At 30.2% G+C, this 16,195-nt stretch overlaps 1 protein-coding gene and 1 non-coding gene across 2 annotated transcripts; both read left to right on the top strand.

Annotated features, from left to right (window-relative positions):
- Positions 1-2,748: 2,748 nt before the first annotated feature.
- Positions 2,749-6,611, top strand: LOC118057936 (uncharacterized). The gene is made up of 6 exons (XM_035070672.1): positions 2,749-2,914; positions 3,001-3,027; positions 3,149-3,211; positions 6,068-6,146; positions 6,220-6,265; positions 6,348-6,611. The coding sequence occupies exons 1-6, from the start codon at positions 2,873-2,875 to the stop codon at positions 6,355-6,357; spliced, it is 267 nt and encodes an 88-aa protein (XP_034926563.1). The 5' UTR covers positions 2,749-2,872; the 3' UTR covers positions 6,358-6,611.
- Positions 5,850-5,954, top strand: LOC118057953 (small nucleolar RNA snoR99). The gene has a single exon (XR_004689062.1). It is a non-coding gene; the product is annotated as a small nucleolar RNA snoR99 (small nucleolar RNA).
- Positions 6,612-16,195: the final 9,584 nt, after the last annotated feature.

The following is a 16,195-nucleotide window of genomic DNA, read 5'->3' as shown; positions in this document are numbered from 1 at the left end:
CAACCACATACAATAATAACTCAAAATAACCAAATAAAAGGATTTAACATTAAGTAATGGGGGAGAAGCTTACCTGAAAGACTGCTGCTGTTAGTGTTCCTGTAAAACTTTTTTAGGGAGAAAAATAACTATTAAGGTTGCGTAAGAAGCCATGGAAATTCTTTGACGTTGTTGCTAGTTCTTGTTGCATTCGCCATTGTCCCATGATCTTTTGAACTTGGAGAATCAAATCGTAAACCCAAATAAAAACCTGGATAGCTACTTCATACGTGTTTTGACTTATTCTGACCAAACCAGGATTAAACCTCCCACTTAAAATTGATGTGGTGATGTCGGACTACTACAAAACCCTTGTATGTCATCCATTGAAGTTTGCAATCTTCTTAAAACAATGCTAAAATAACTGTGGTAGAGATGTCTTGATTGCCATGACTCGAGAGAGTTGTTTTTTCTTTCTTTCTTTTCTTTTCTTTTTCTTTTTTTTCTTTTGCTTGTCTTCTTCTCTCATGTATTTCTTGTTTTCCCTCTCTCTAACTTTTCTATCTTTTCCTCTCTCTTTTCCTTTGCTACTGATTTCTTCCTTATTTTCTTGTTGTAATTGTTACAACCTCACTCTATTTTAATTTGCTCTCTTTTTTCCTTGATTTCCTCTCCCTTGACAAGGTTTTAAACATCCTTTTTTATATGCAGATGATGTAGATGAAGTTAAAGACAACAATTAAATAAAAAAACACAGTATTTTAATAGGAGAAAAGAGCTGTAAATATGAGCTCTAAATTCATAAGTTTATTTCTCTAAAATAATAATAATGAAGTCTATCTTCTTAGTAAGTTTAAAAAGTCTTAAATAGATTAAAAACTTGACCTCAACTAGAAAACAAAACAAAAAAAAAAATTCAAAATTACAAAGGAAAAAAGCATAAAATCTAAAATAAGTAAGAAATTCAAAAATAAGAAGGGAAATCACAAAAACTGCTAAAATCATGGGGCCTCAACGAGATTTTTGATATTTAAAGATTTGACAGTCCACATAGTAATGTATAGCTATTATTGAGAAAACAACATCCAGAAACTTTTGTAAAAATTTAAGCGCGATCCAACGGTCAAATTAATAGTTATGGCTCTTTTGAGTTGTTATTCTAGTCGGGCGCAACTAAACTTCCTCTTAAGCCTTAATATGTTCTATTGATCCATAAATAGATCTGATAGGCCATTCACGTAAACTATCTAGAGTAAATCCATATTTTATTATGATAGATACATACTTGATTGCTCATATTCACTCATTATTATAGGCCCGACTATGTATATCAGTAGAGATGCGTGCTTCCGGGTCTTTGAGCTGGCAGGATGGGTACCCTAGATCTTTAGAAATCCATCATAGCCGTTCGTTTCATCTCACACTCCTTTTTTTTTTATTTAACTTGCAAGCTGACCGAGAGGACTGTCTTGTTTGCTTATAGTTTTTGCTGATTGGGGCAATGGTTTTGGCATGACATTGCAGCATATTCAGAGCTTCCAAGTTGATTTTTGGCTTAGGTTGCAGGTGGTATGGAATAGACCAAGGTGGCGTGTTGCTTGTCTCATAGGTGGTGGGGATAAAACAAGAGATTAAAAGAGGCAAATTTGTCTTCCTTTGCTGGAAACAATAACTGGAAGATGTTGAAAAACGGCAAAAGAAAGACAATGAACGATGTGTCATTTCTCCATTTAATAACCTAAGCAACGTGTCATTTCTTGCTGAATTAGAGTCTCTCACTTAATCAAAATGATGTCATTTTGAGAATTTTAATTTAGTTTTAAAATTGAAGTGTGTTTTTTTAAGTCTATGATTTCATATATTTTCAATTTGACTTTTTATTGGACATTTAACCTCAAATTTCTTTAATTTCATCTCTGATCCATTTGATTTATTCATCAACTTTGTTCAATTTTTAAAATTTGGTCCTTGACCCCCGACTTGAGCAATTTTGATCAATTTTGCTCTTAATTCCAATTTTCCCCCTTAATTAGGCCCTTCATCAATTAATTGGACTTCCATCCTTCTCATTTTGATTCATGGATTTTCAATTCTTTCAATTATGATCAAAATGACCTTTTTTTTTAAAATTTTCTTCAATTAAACCATAAAATAATCAACTACAAATTAAATTCTTATCCAATTGCAACCCAAAACTATATTTTATTTTTAAATTTTTTTTTTTATTGAATGTTGTTTCTAAAAAAAATATTTTTTTTCTAAAAATATTTTATTTGAACATGATGTTTTGAAAATGATTTTAAAGATATTTTTTGAAAAGTTTTTGGAAAATTTTAAGGGGGGTGGTATGGAATTGGGTTATTTTTTTTTTTTTTCATTTTATTCAAATAAAACAAAATTATTTGGTTAGAACTATAACCCCAATTATTGTATTTTAAAAAAACATATTTGCAAAGCCTAAATATTTTTTTTTTTTTAAATAACACTTCCCGACATGGAGTGTAGCCCTCTCTAGTACATTGCTACATGCTTTATCTCTCTCTCATTATATATATATATATATATATATATATATATATATATATATATATATATATATATATATATATATATATATAAAAAGGAAAGAAAGAAAGAAAGTAGATCTTAGCATCAAGGATGAATGAGGTTATAACGTTCAAACGTTGAGCCATTTTTCAGAAACGCTTAAAGATAGAGGACCAACTTGTGATTTACCATAGTTATATTTTTTCTTACAAGCCATCGTGCCAAACACTCTCGAGGTTGTGTACGCTCCCCCCTGCCCCCCTCGAAAGGCCTTGTGGTTTAGGGTTTTAACGTCTCTACAGTTTTACTTGTCTGTGCCCCAAAAACCCTCAAGAGCTTCACAGCCATGGCGAGCACCAAAGTCCAGCGTATCATGACCCAACCCATTGTACGTCTTCTTACTTCTCATTATTATTTTTTCCTAGGGTTTTGATATAACATTTTTGTTGTTGTTGTGAATTTCTGCTGCTCCAGAACTTGATTTTCAGGTTTCTTCAAAGTGTAAGTCACTCTTTTCCTTATTTTACTGATTTTCTTTTCTGTGTCTGCTTAATTTTTGCTGTTTGTTAATAATGGGTTGTTGATATTTTAGCTGATTTTTTTTTCTATTTTGTGGGTACAGAAAGCTCGCATTCAGATTTGGCTTTTTGAGCAGAAGGATTTGAGAATTGAAGGCCGAATTATTGTAAGTTTTGTACTGAGCAAACAAAAAGTTTATATAGGTTGATTTGTTTTATGGGATGTATTGGTGCTAAGTTCGTTTGTGCATTCTGATTGGTATATTTATTGTTAGAGCAAATATCACCTACTAGCGTTGCGTTAATATCATATTGTCAATTCTTGCTCTTTATATGTCCATTGTGGTTAGCTGCTTAGGGAACCAGAGTATCAGTTTATTTAGTCGTCCAATGGGTGGATAATATTTTATAGGTTGCTGGATTAGAATATTGTCATTCTCAACTCAGTTGTGCTTATATTATTTGACATGATGCATAGTCTGTGTGATCTCAATCTTATAGGATTTATGCATCTGCATAATTGATACTTTACTATCATAAAATGCTTTATTCATGCTTAGAAGTTTCGAACCACCTCACCTGGATTCTATTGATGATATTGTCTTTGATCTCCTCCTTCGACATGTTTGAACCTAGCCATTTTTTGTGGTCAATTTAAGGTAACTTATTTCTGATCTCCTTAATCTAACAAGTAATGATAGTGTTGTCTTTTAAGGTGTTGAGGCAGTTGTATTGTATTTAATATCCCTTAATGTTGCCTAACTCGAAACCCTTGAATTCAAAGGAGCTCCTTGTAACTTCAACTTCCAGTTTATTCCAATCATTGTTTTGTCAATTAAAACTCATTGTTAACAATGCCATGCCCCATTGGTTATCATTTTGAATCTGCTTGTTCGCTGGTTTATACCATAGAAAAAACATAAGGAATGAAGGCAAAGCCCAGGAAAATTGTACTAGGGATGGCATCCCAAAGTTTCATAGACTTATCTTTATCCCACTTATATATCAGATCAAATTCTTATGTTCTCCAACACCCGATTTATGACTTTCCCAAGTACATATGTTTATCCCATATGCATATCAAATAAAAACTGTTTAGTTTTCATCTCCCTTGCCATTCCCACAATTCCTCATGCAAACAGATTCAAGAACCAATACTTTTTTTATATGTTACTAGATAAAAAAATTGGACAGAAATCTATGATTTTTCAAGGGCTTGCATGGTGACAGGAGAGCCAAATTTGACAGTGTAATAATTCGTTTGAATACCATACATACCTTGTATGACATTGAGTCATGATGCTTTAGGTCTTGGGGTATGTGCCACAACCTTATTTCCTTCAAAGCAATGCTCTTTTGAACTAGGTTTTGCATACCAGAATAGCTATCATGGAACCAAATAATATCTCATCTTTGCTTTTGAGGACTTCAAAACTTTCTCAAAGTATCTTGTATTTGCGTAGACATCACCATAGAAATGGATAATAAAGAGGAAAATGAGGATTGGGTATATTGCGCCCCCCTAATGTGCTTGGAATAATAAACTAGGCCAAAGAAGCCCAATAGGCAACAAATTCTCATCAAGAACTTCTAGATTATTCTTTGGCCATTATTGTATTGCATATTTGTCAAAAGATTGGAAAGAATTTGCCATCTAACCAACACTGCTCGTGTACATGTTAAGGAAGTTTTTTCAAGATGTTGCAATATTAGCACCTCATCTAGAAAACCTTCTCTATCTCTTAGTAGATATTGCAATGTGTTGCCAACAAACGACATTGGATACTATTTGTATAACCTCTTAATACGACCTTTATCCGCTCCCTCCTGTCATTTTACTTTAAGAATCTACACAACCATAAAAAAAGAGAAGATAAAAGATTGGCAATCTGATTAGATTCAACATTATGGCTTCATCTTTCATTTTTTCATGATAGAACTCCTATTTCTTCTGGTTGCAATGCTTTTAAATAACTTTGCATTGCTATAGCCTCAAATTATTGAAGCCTAGTTTTTTGTGTTGTGCTAGTCTTTTCTTCAAAGAAAGCTTGTTGAACTATTTTTTCAAGAAGATAGGGTCAAAAGTCCTCATTAGAGAATATATTTGATGATTGTCCTTGCAAACTCATCCTTTTCAGAGGATTAGCTTTAGCAAATAAAAGAATGTGATAAGAGACTGGGTTGTGTCACCTCTTAACCCAAGCAATCACTCACATATGACAAAGGAAGAGGGATATAGGATATAGTTATAAATGAATATGTTAATGGAAATAGAACATGAACAACAAAACAGAATGAACAAAAAAAATGCAACAATTTATTCATCCATGTCTTTTGAAAATACAAGCCAAACAACCTTATTTATACTATCCCAAGAAATAATTACAAAGTTCGAATAGGGATTCCTAAACGAAATAGAAAAAATAAATAAATTATGATGACAATATTTGCTCCTGCATTATGAGGTGCATTATATAAACACTTTACTGAGTGTATGGCACACAAATTGATATTGTAGTTTACAACACGTTTATTTATAATAATTAGATATAATTTGATAAAAATCAATATGCTCTTTCAAGTGGTTGAATGGTATTATGAACAAATGGTATGCTTTGAATCTGCAGAAGAGTCCAAACTTTCAAATTTGAAGTATCAAGTATATGTAAAACTCAAGTTTTTGCCTATGCTCCTATGTTGTGATTAGTAATGTACTATGTGTCTTTACGCAACTCCATCTTAGGATGATTTATATAAGTGCGAAGTTTGCTATTGCCACCCCTTTAGCAGTTTTCAGACTTTCTGGTGCTTTAGGGGTGAACAAGTCCCTTACAAGTAATTATCACCACTCAATTGCCCTTTTCAGCAGTCTATTGAATTTCTTGCTGAACATTAGAGGATGGAGAATGCTTGTACTTTTTGGTTTTTAAATACTTCTTTTGTGAGTCTGGCATGTATAAACTTAGAGCATGTCCATTACCTCGTTCTGTTCTGAGTCATTCTGGTGTTTTTATGGTTGGCAGGGCTTTGATGAGTACATGAATTTGGTTTTGGAGGATGCTGAGGAAGTCAATATCAAGAAAAAGAGCAGAAAGTCTTTGGGTAATTCAATTTCGTAATTCTTTTCCTTCTGTTGTTTGTGCATGCTCTAAAATATATTTTTTATGTTTTACAGGAAGGATTCTTCTTAAGGGAGACAATATAACTCTGATGATGAACACGTAAGTTGAACCTAGAAACACTATATTCTTTTTTTCTCCTTCTCTCATACATTCCTCATGATTTTATTTTTGTACATAACAGGGGAAAGTAATGGTCATTCCTGGTTCTTTAAGAGGAGTTTGAGTGGAACAGCTTTGGGTAACAAACAATATTAGTAGATTATGAATGAAAAAAATGTTCTTGTAATGAGGTGTGTCTTTACATTTGACTTGACAGTGTAACATCTCTATCGTAAGAATTGCTTTTAATTATCTTGGTGCTTGTCAGCGTTACCAATATTTTACCAGATGTACTGATGTATGGGAACCAAGAAATGTATTATGGTCTGCACTGTTTTCTTTTCAAGCCTGGTGAAGTAGCTTTACAGTTCTTGTGTGCATGCATTTTGTATTTACAAAATCTGGGCATGTGATTTCTCAGCCATATTTCAGAACATTGAAATCTTGATGATTTGGCTTCGTAAGTGGTAAACCTTCATGTAATGGGTGCAGGGGAATCCAGAGTCTTACCCTGATGAATTGTGTTGCTTGCTTATTGGACAATCCCTTGTTTCATGGTTCACAGGTTTAGGGTTCCAGGGGTTGCTTTTGCTTTATTTTTTGTTGTTTGTAGTCCTTCCTCTAATAAGATGCATGATTCTTTTCGGTTTGTACCCTTTTTTCGCACCAGTAGTTTTATCTCGGCATTTCTTACATGGTGTGGAATATTGGTTGGAACACCCTGTAGCTGTGTCTAGTTGGTGTAGTTGCCCAAGTGGCTAATAATGTAACCGGGGCTAGCCAAGCCCAAAACATGCAGGTGTGAACAAAGTACACCGCTGTTTTCTTGTGTTTCCACCGTGCTTCGGCGATTGAGAATGCAGCATTGTGACAAAAGATCTGTAAGACGCCTTCATAGATGACCCCATGGTAGCCATCCAGCACTGATAAGTTTAAAATGGGGGAGGAAAGGTGCATCTATTCACTAGCAAGGCCAGGTGGGTGAGTTTTCTGGTGATTGATACAGGTCAGGCATGGCAGGGTATATGAGGAAAACTACTTGTGCTGTGGGAAATTACAAGGACGAGGGTAGGGTCCAAGGTGAGAGGAGCCATTGTGCTGGTCCTGGTGCAGCCGTGTTTCTTGATAGTATCATATAGATATGATGTGTCTACTAATCGGGAGGCAAGTGCTGACCCATTTTGTTCTCTTTCCACTCACTGCTCGTTGCTGATTACTGACTCAGCTTCCACACATTTCATATCTCAGCACAATCAACACATCAATGCTTGTTTGTTTGGTAGGTAATCAGTGCAGATAGTAAAATTAAATTAAAAATTTAAAAACTAGTACAATTAAACTTGATTAGTATAAATTTAAAATCAAACCGAGTTTATAAATTTATATATAAGATGGGTGATTTTTGTATTTTTTTTTTTTTTTTGAATAACCAGTCAAACCAATTATTCAGCTAGTTTTAGCTTTTTTATATATCTTACAGTGATTAGCTTTTTTATATATCTTAAAGTGATTGAACTTTTTTATTATTTATTTTATTTTTATTTTAATTATATTATGTTATTATTTACTACCGAGCTTAATATATGAGTTAAAAAATCTTATATTGTGTTTTCTGTATGGTGTAAAGAGAAAGCTTTTGAAAACCTTGCTTATATCCGTACGACCCCGTCAAAGGATGACGGAAAAAAAACTAAAACAAAGCGAAGTGAATGTTGGGTCGTACTTTTGTTTTTACATTTTAAAAATATTTATTTATTTATTTTTATTTTATATTAATATTTATTTTATATTTTTATATTATTTTAATATACTAATATCAAAAATAATTTTTTAAAAATATAAAAATATTATTTTAATATATTTTTTAGTAAAAATTATCTTGAAAAGCAATCATAGCTATATTTTATTCTAAACAACTTTAAAATTCTAAACAACCTTGAAAGGGTATAGATATTGTATTTGTACATAGATATTTTTTGTGAAGGTATTTCTTCAAAGCATTTGCAAATATTGTATATGCACATAGATATTTTTTGTCCATCATGTAGAGAATCGATCAAAGTTTTGACTTTGAGGGACCTTCCAAATGCCCAGAATTTGGCTTTTCAGCTTCATTTTGGCTTCTGACCTGGACCGAACTGACTCAGTGTTAGACTGACTGGTGCTGCATTTAGCTTTACACGCACACAAAAAAAGGAAGAAAAACTTATCTCTTTGATCCCATGTATGACAAGCCATATATTGATTAAAAATTGTGGCGAAACCTATTATTTCAAAACACAATGATTAATTACCTCTTTAATATTCTCATTGAGAAATGACTTATGTGATGGATTGCAACAGCACAACAGCCATGTTTCATGTACCTCAGTTTATTTTTGTATTTTAAAAAGATTTTTTTTTAAAATTAATTTTTTTATTTTTTTTATTTTAAATTATTTTTTAGTATTTTTAAATTATTTTAATATATTAATAACTAGATAGGATTACCTTGCCACATGGGCCTGTACTTTCATTTCTTGTCTTCCGGAAGATACGAAGGATAAAACTGACCTATTTGTCCAATGAGGGACCTACAGAGCTTTACCCTTGCAGTGTCACCATGTCCAGGTGTTGCTTGCTGAAGCTACAAAATTCAACGCCAAAAAAGAAAAGAAAAGAAAAGCTGGGAGCCATAAGAAACCACCGTTTTATTTGCTCCCGTCCTAATGTACAGATTAGTCAATTAAAAATGCATTTATTTTTATGTTTAATTTTTTTTTAATTTTTAATTTTTAATTTTTAATTTTTAATTTTTTTTATGATTTTGAATTGTTTTAATATAAAAAATAAAATTTTAAAAATAAAAATAATTTTATTTTAATATATTAAAAAAAAAAACATAAATACAATCCGAAAGAAATCCTAACAATAACAAGGAGATCCTGCACAAAACCTACTGAACACAAAATCATGCTCTCTCTATTTCTCTCTTTTCAAACGGTAAAAGTTATTTTTGAACTAACTTGTATGGCAATTAAAATTAAATCATATTCATATTTAAATTAAGTCATGTTATCGATAATCCTACAAAACCACCTATTATTTACAAAATATTCTTTAGATATTATATTATTTTAATAAATTTTTAAATAAAAATTATTTTAAAACACAGCCACCATTACATTTCTAAAATTGCCTCACAAGAAAGCCCCAGAAGAAATTTAAGGAGCACAAATCATGCTCTCTCTCTTTTCGAACGGTAAAAGTTATTTTTGAACTAACTTTTGTGGCAATCAAAATTAAATCATATTTAGATTAAGTTATGTTTTCGATAATCCTACACAACCATTTTTATATTTCTTTGGGCACCTTCCATTTTAAAATGTCTCAATGTTAACTTTTTTTTCAAATTATTGCAATTTCAGCCCCTTCTAGACAAATTGGTAATGCAAAATAACAAGAGATGTCATTTTTATAAATCTTCTAGTAGTTTATAAATCGTTCTCACTTCGGCCTGTACGATAACAAAAATTATTGCAATTTCAGCCCTCCTAGACAACGGCCTTTTTATCTCTTAAGATTACAATTCCTCTTATGCTTTCTCTACTTTTCATGAGCTCACTTTGCTTTCATGAAGCTAATTTTGATCGTAAATGACAGCAAGCTATACTTACATAATTACAAGCTTTAAAAAGGAATGATACCTGGGATTTTCTTGATTTACCATCGGAAAAAGTCTATTATTAGTAGTGAGTACATAAGATCAGAATCAAATCCAATGGCTTAGTAGAATGATATAAAGCTTTTATTATATCCATAGGATTCACTCCAAAATATTGCATTGACTATGTGGATCATAACCATACATGAATAACAATTTTTTTAAAAAAATAAATGTTAAAAATGACTTTCTAAATAATGGTCTTACTTAAAAAATATACATTTAACCCTTTTAGGATATCATCACTCCCTAGTCAAGTCTCATGTCTTCAAAAAGTTTTATATGGTCTCAAACTATGAAAGAATCATCTCAACCCAATAGCTTAAGCTATTAGGTAAAGTCTCATGATATGATTTATATTATTTTCTAACACACCCTCTCAAGTGAAAGCCTTTTAGACTTGAAACTTGCATAGATTCATATTATCTTGTGCTTAATTTTTATAAAAAAAAATAGGGAATGGTGAGATTCGAACTCGTGACCGCTTTGTCATTAAGGCTCTGATACCATGTCAAAGAATTATCTTAACCCAACAGCTTAAGCTTAAGCTGTTAGGTGAGGCTCCATAATATGATTTATATTATTCTCTAACACAAACAATATCCAAAAGATTAGTTTGCCAAGTTTAACACTCATATTTCTCATATCAGTTTCATTCTGTTACTCATGATTCTACACTATTTTTTTATATAAAATATTGAAACTATCATTCTTGTTTTTATATTAATGATATGAATATTATAAAGAATGACATCTTAAGCATTAGTAACCTTAAATATTTTCTCTTTAAATAAGTTTGAGATGAAAAATCTTAGCAATTTTGATTGTTTCTTAGGTCTCAAAGTCTCTGTTAGTTAAGATAGTTACTTTCTTTCTTAAATTAAATACACATATGAACTTCATTTAAAAAAAAAAAATGATAGACAGTAAAACATCATGTACTCATTTGAAATAGACTTAATGGTATATCTAATATTGTTTTCACCTAGTATATTAAAAAGAAGTGATCACCTAGTATTGTTGTCATAAGAAAATCCTAATTAGTTTTTATAATTCTTAGGTAAAAGACTGTTTATGCTAAAAGAAAAAATATTATCACTCTAAAGTATCTTACCTAAGATAAATTGCATTGCCACTTGTTTTATATTTCTAATGTTATGTTGTGCTTAATTTACCAATGGTCTATTTACATGGTGAGAATGGTTCTGCTGTAATGAGTTAAACCCTTAGTGGACAAATAAGCTTAAAACCTATCCATTTTAAAATCTAGATTATCTTTGCTACTCCTAATTGCTTGGTGAATTGATATTTCTACAACCATTTACCAATGATAATAACATGTGATTATTAGTATTCTATTAAGCTATGTCAATGAATAATTGGATATACCTTTATTAAGCTTATTAAATCCATCCCAAATCTTTAGATGAGTTATCGCTGAATATTTTGTTTATATAACATCAGCCCATGAATAATGACTTGTTTAAGTTCATTTATTCTATTGTATAAAGGTTCACTCATAATTTTTACTAAATAAAATTTTTACATATGCTTTGGACTTACTATGAAACATTATTACCCCTTATTGACTCTTATATGTCATTGATAAATATTAGACTCAGATGCTTGAAATTTTAAATGAAAAACACGTTTTAAAAACAAAAAAGATCGAGGTTTTACTTCTCATTAATATTTAAGATAATAGCTCATTATGAGTCTGTTTATCCTAAACACTACGAGTGAATAACAAAACATTTATTTTTATGCTTTCTTTTAAAGAAAGATTTTTTAAAAGGGTTATTGAATATCAACTCTTAAGAGCCTTTTTAATTTCGGTTAAAATTCAATAGATTTTATAAACAACTAATAAAGCCCCATATGCATGTAATATGATGAAAATATATTTTTTAGGTTTTTCTTTTTAGAAATATTGAAACACAAACCCTAGAATAGACATGTAAACTTTGTAAAAATTAACATTGACAAGGAAATATGCATGATTCCTTTTTTTTTTTTTTAAATAAGATTTAGCTTTTTTGATGAGAGGTTCAATCCTTATGAAAAAGATTTTAAACATTTTATTTTAGCAAGAACATGAAGATAAGGATAACTATAACAAGTAGAAAAATTAAAAACCCTAGGTAACAACTTAAGCCTCAGAATAAAAGATCTTAAGTTACATAGTATTCATTCATGTATCATCCAAACAAGCACAAACATATATCAAAGAAACTTTCATGCGTCATCATCTAAAGAATAAAGCACATTTCAAAACCCTAGCCTTTATGATTTCAAGTCTAGATTACAAATAAGCCTAAAAAAAATATAAGTTATGGTTTTTTCTTTCATGCATCAACATCACACATTTAACCATTTGATTTTTTTAATATTTTGAAATAACAGGCAAGCAAAACCTAAATGAAATATAAAAAAATCCTTTTCTTTTTTGGAAAAGCTTAAGTTGTATAAATCCAAAAAATATACAAAATACTAGGGGCATATCCCAAGTCCTACAAGTCTGAAACATGGATAAAAAAGACCAAAATGTTATAAAGAACAAAGATCAAAGCTAGTTTACCAAAAAGAAAAACACATGCGTTTTTAACATATTTAGCCACCATATTGTTTTTTGTATTTTTTTTTTTTATAAATGTCTGAATGAAACCTAACTAAAGCCTAAAAACACTATTTTAAACTTGTGTTCATATTTTTATATCAAAAGGCACATAAAGCATCATTTTATACTATTGTTATCATAATTCCTAACAAAAGAAAAGGAGGAAAGAAAGGTTGTGATTTATCTTAATGGTGGTTCTAGCAAAGTGAAGAGGTATTGTAGATCCTAATCGGCTAGTCAACAACGATGAGGTACTCTGAATTATTTTCTCTCTCTAGATTAGGGTTTCTTTTTAGTTTGTGCTTTTTTTATATTCTTATTTAATTTATTTATTCTATTTGAAACTATCTAATTCAAAATGAACTAGTTTTTGACTAAAAAACCAACCTTTTCCTTTCTACCCTACTTGGATTTAATGATTTTGGTATGATTTTTCTCTGTTTTTTTCTCTCTCTCCCAACTCTCTTCTACCTTATGGACAAGATGGTTTAAACTTAAAATTTCTTTCTTCACTAACTCTCTTAAATTTAGGTTTTTCTGTCTCTAGAATTCTTCTCCCTCTTTTAGGCCATGCACCTTTATTTATAGGCAAATGAAGGTTTTTGAGTCTTTTTTAGGTGGAACAAATTCGTTTATTAATTCATTTTGGGTTAATCTTGGATATTTACCACTATTTTTCACTTTATACAACATGCTTAGGTTAGCTATTTTGGCATGCATTTTCTGTGACCAAAGGAAGGCAATGTAGTAGATCTTTGGTTGAAGATGAAGTGCAATTACAGAGGAAAAGGTGGGTGTGTTTGTTGTCATGCATGAACGTTCGAGAGAGAGAAAAGGTCTTTAAAATCTAGCTGAGAGAAAGTAAAAAAATAAGAATTTTAATACATATATAATACTGTCACACAGGAAGGGAAGAAGAAGACCCATGCACATTTCTAAAATGACATTGTTTTTGGTGTTTTTTTCCTTTTTTTTTTTTTTTTAATTGAACACTATGAGTTAGTGCTATTTTAATCCAAAACACGTTGTTTCATTTAAAATGAAATTATGTTGTTTTGACTTGTTAAAGGATGATTTTGAAAACTAAATCCTTTAGGACATTTATATTTTTAATTTGGTCGTTGATTTTTCAAGTTGTGCAATTTTGGTTGATTTTGGCCTAGATTTTATTTTTTGTTTCAATTTTACCCCACTAGCTTTCAAAATAATCCCTTAGTATTGTCACATTTTAAACTTCATACCGTGGCTTTGAAAATACTCATTTTGACTCCCAATTAGACTTTAAACTTTAAATTTATTCAATTTCATCCCAATTGACTTCGATTTGGTCCCCAACTTTGGTAGCATGTTACACTCTAATCATTGGACTTTTAATTTATGTATTTTTTTTTGTCAAATTGATCCAAAATCTTAATATTTTCTTTAATTACACCCCTGATTGAATTAATTGGATCTATAAATGTAATACCTCTTTTATTTTGGTCCATGGTCCTTTAATTGTTTCTTTTTTGGTCAATTTAACTCTAAATTTGAAAATTTCTCTTCAATTAGATCCTTAATTGAATGAATGAGATTCCTAGATTTGGCTATATTTTTTGATTTGATCATTGGTCTTTCAAGTACTCTAATTATGACCAATTAGGACCAATTTCATCCATTTTTCTTAAATTAAACCTCAAATTTCTTGCTTATATGACTTTTTGACTAGTTATAAATTAAATCCTTGCTCGATAACTCAAACTATGCTTTATTTTTGAAACATTTTTCATTGAAGATTTATATTTCTAAAAATGAGTCCTTTCCTGAAAGGCTTTTATTTAAAAATTATTTGAAGATATCTTCTTCTTCTTCTTCTTCTTTTGAGGGGGGGATTTGGGTTTTGAAACACATACCAAAAATTAATAAAACAATTTTCATTTTATCCGATAACATATTAAGTGGAACAATTGTTGCTTTTGCTTAGTGTTCAGAGATAAAGGGGAAAATAAAAAAAGATAGAAATGTTTTTTTGTAAGAGGAATAGAAACAAAGATAAAAGAAACCTATCTCTTAAATAATTTTGAAGTGAATTTCTATCCTATTAAAAAAGAAGGTACACGAGGACTTGTCCTTTTTATCTCCATTATCTTTATCTTTTTTTGTATCGAGTTAGTAACCAAATGCTACCTATATGTTTATCCTTTATTGCATAAATTAATCAAGTTGGAGATATCTTTATGAAATTCTTGTTCACTGGTTGCTTTCAAGATTTAGCTTCCGAACCCAAGCATGTGTCAACCTTACTATCTTGATTTGGAAAGGGGATGTTAAATATTATTAGATTACATTTATTTTTTATATTTAATATTGTAACCTTGTATTTATTATAGATGGTTCATGGTCATTAAATTTGTATATTGACTTTGTTTATGAGTCCATGGTTGGTAACTATATACATTTAAATCTTTTTAAATTAATACCATTAGAACCATGAAGATTTATTAATTAATCAAGATATTATTTAATTGATAAATTACTAATTTATTAAGTTATACATTAATTAATAAAAAAGATAATTTATCAAGATATTCTTTATTTATTTTTTTCAAAATATTGAAGTTCACACACACACACACACACACACACACACACACACACACATATATATATATTGTATTATGATATACAAATATACAAATATTATCTAATTATCTAGTTATGAATTATCATTATTCTATATATTTGTTTAACCAAAACAAGTTCATGAATGTAATTAGTCTTATTAAATTGAAGTCATGGATATATCCATTTTATAACAAACTAAAAATGCATTCATTACATACTTAATTAATGTACTTCATGGACATTAAGTCAAACAAAAACATCAATAAAAAAGAATATATAGTATTACAAATGATAATACTAAATACAATGATTTCTCATCTCAAAGGAGTAAAAAAAAATCTTTCAAAGTTATTGATTGATGACCAAATTAATTAGAAAGTAATGAGAAATGACAATGAAGATAAATTTGAAAACAATAATTATATGCTAGAATCCGTCACGCACAAAGATGCACTCAAAACAACAATCATATTGCATAATTTTCTCTTGCAATACAAGCACACTACATTATATCTTTTTAATGCATTAAGAAAAGTCAGAGATGAAATCCAAAAAGATATCAATTTCAAGAGAAAACAAGTATCATTAGAATCATATTTTACAAAGGCCTCTTAGTTGAGCTATATGTGTGTAGGTGTGTGTGTATTTTGATGTATAAATAGATTATTAATTTATATATCAAGTGGGACCTATGTGTTATTATTTTATAAATTTAGTAATTTATTAATGTACCACATCGGTCTCAAGTCAAGACCAAAAATATATATTATTTTATCGAGGTTATTAATTTATCAAGATCATGTGTGTATGCATGTATGTATGTATGGGTCATGTACAATTAGTTTGATATACATATACAAAATATTCTTTCTCTCTCATTCCTAGTTATAAAACCTAGATCGGTTTGGTTGGTCAATCCAGGGCTTGGACTAGTTCGGGTTGAAGAAATAATGAGTGATCTGGCCTAACCAGGTCAAAAACTTCTATCAACTCGTGCCCGGTTTGT

This window comes from Populus alba, chromosome 6 (genome assembly GCF_005239225.2).
Source record: "Populus alba chromosome 6, ASM523922v2, whole genome shotgun sequence".
NCBI classification, from domain to species: Eukaryota; Viridiplantae; Streptophyta; class Magnoliopsida; order Malpighiales; family Salicaceae; genus Populus; species Populus alba.
This window is presented reverse-complemented; position numbering and strand designations above follow the sequence as displayed.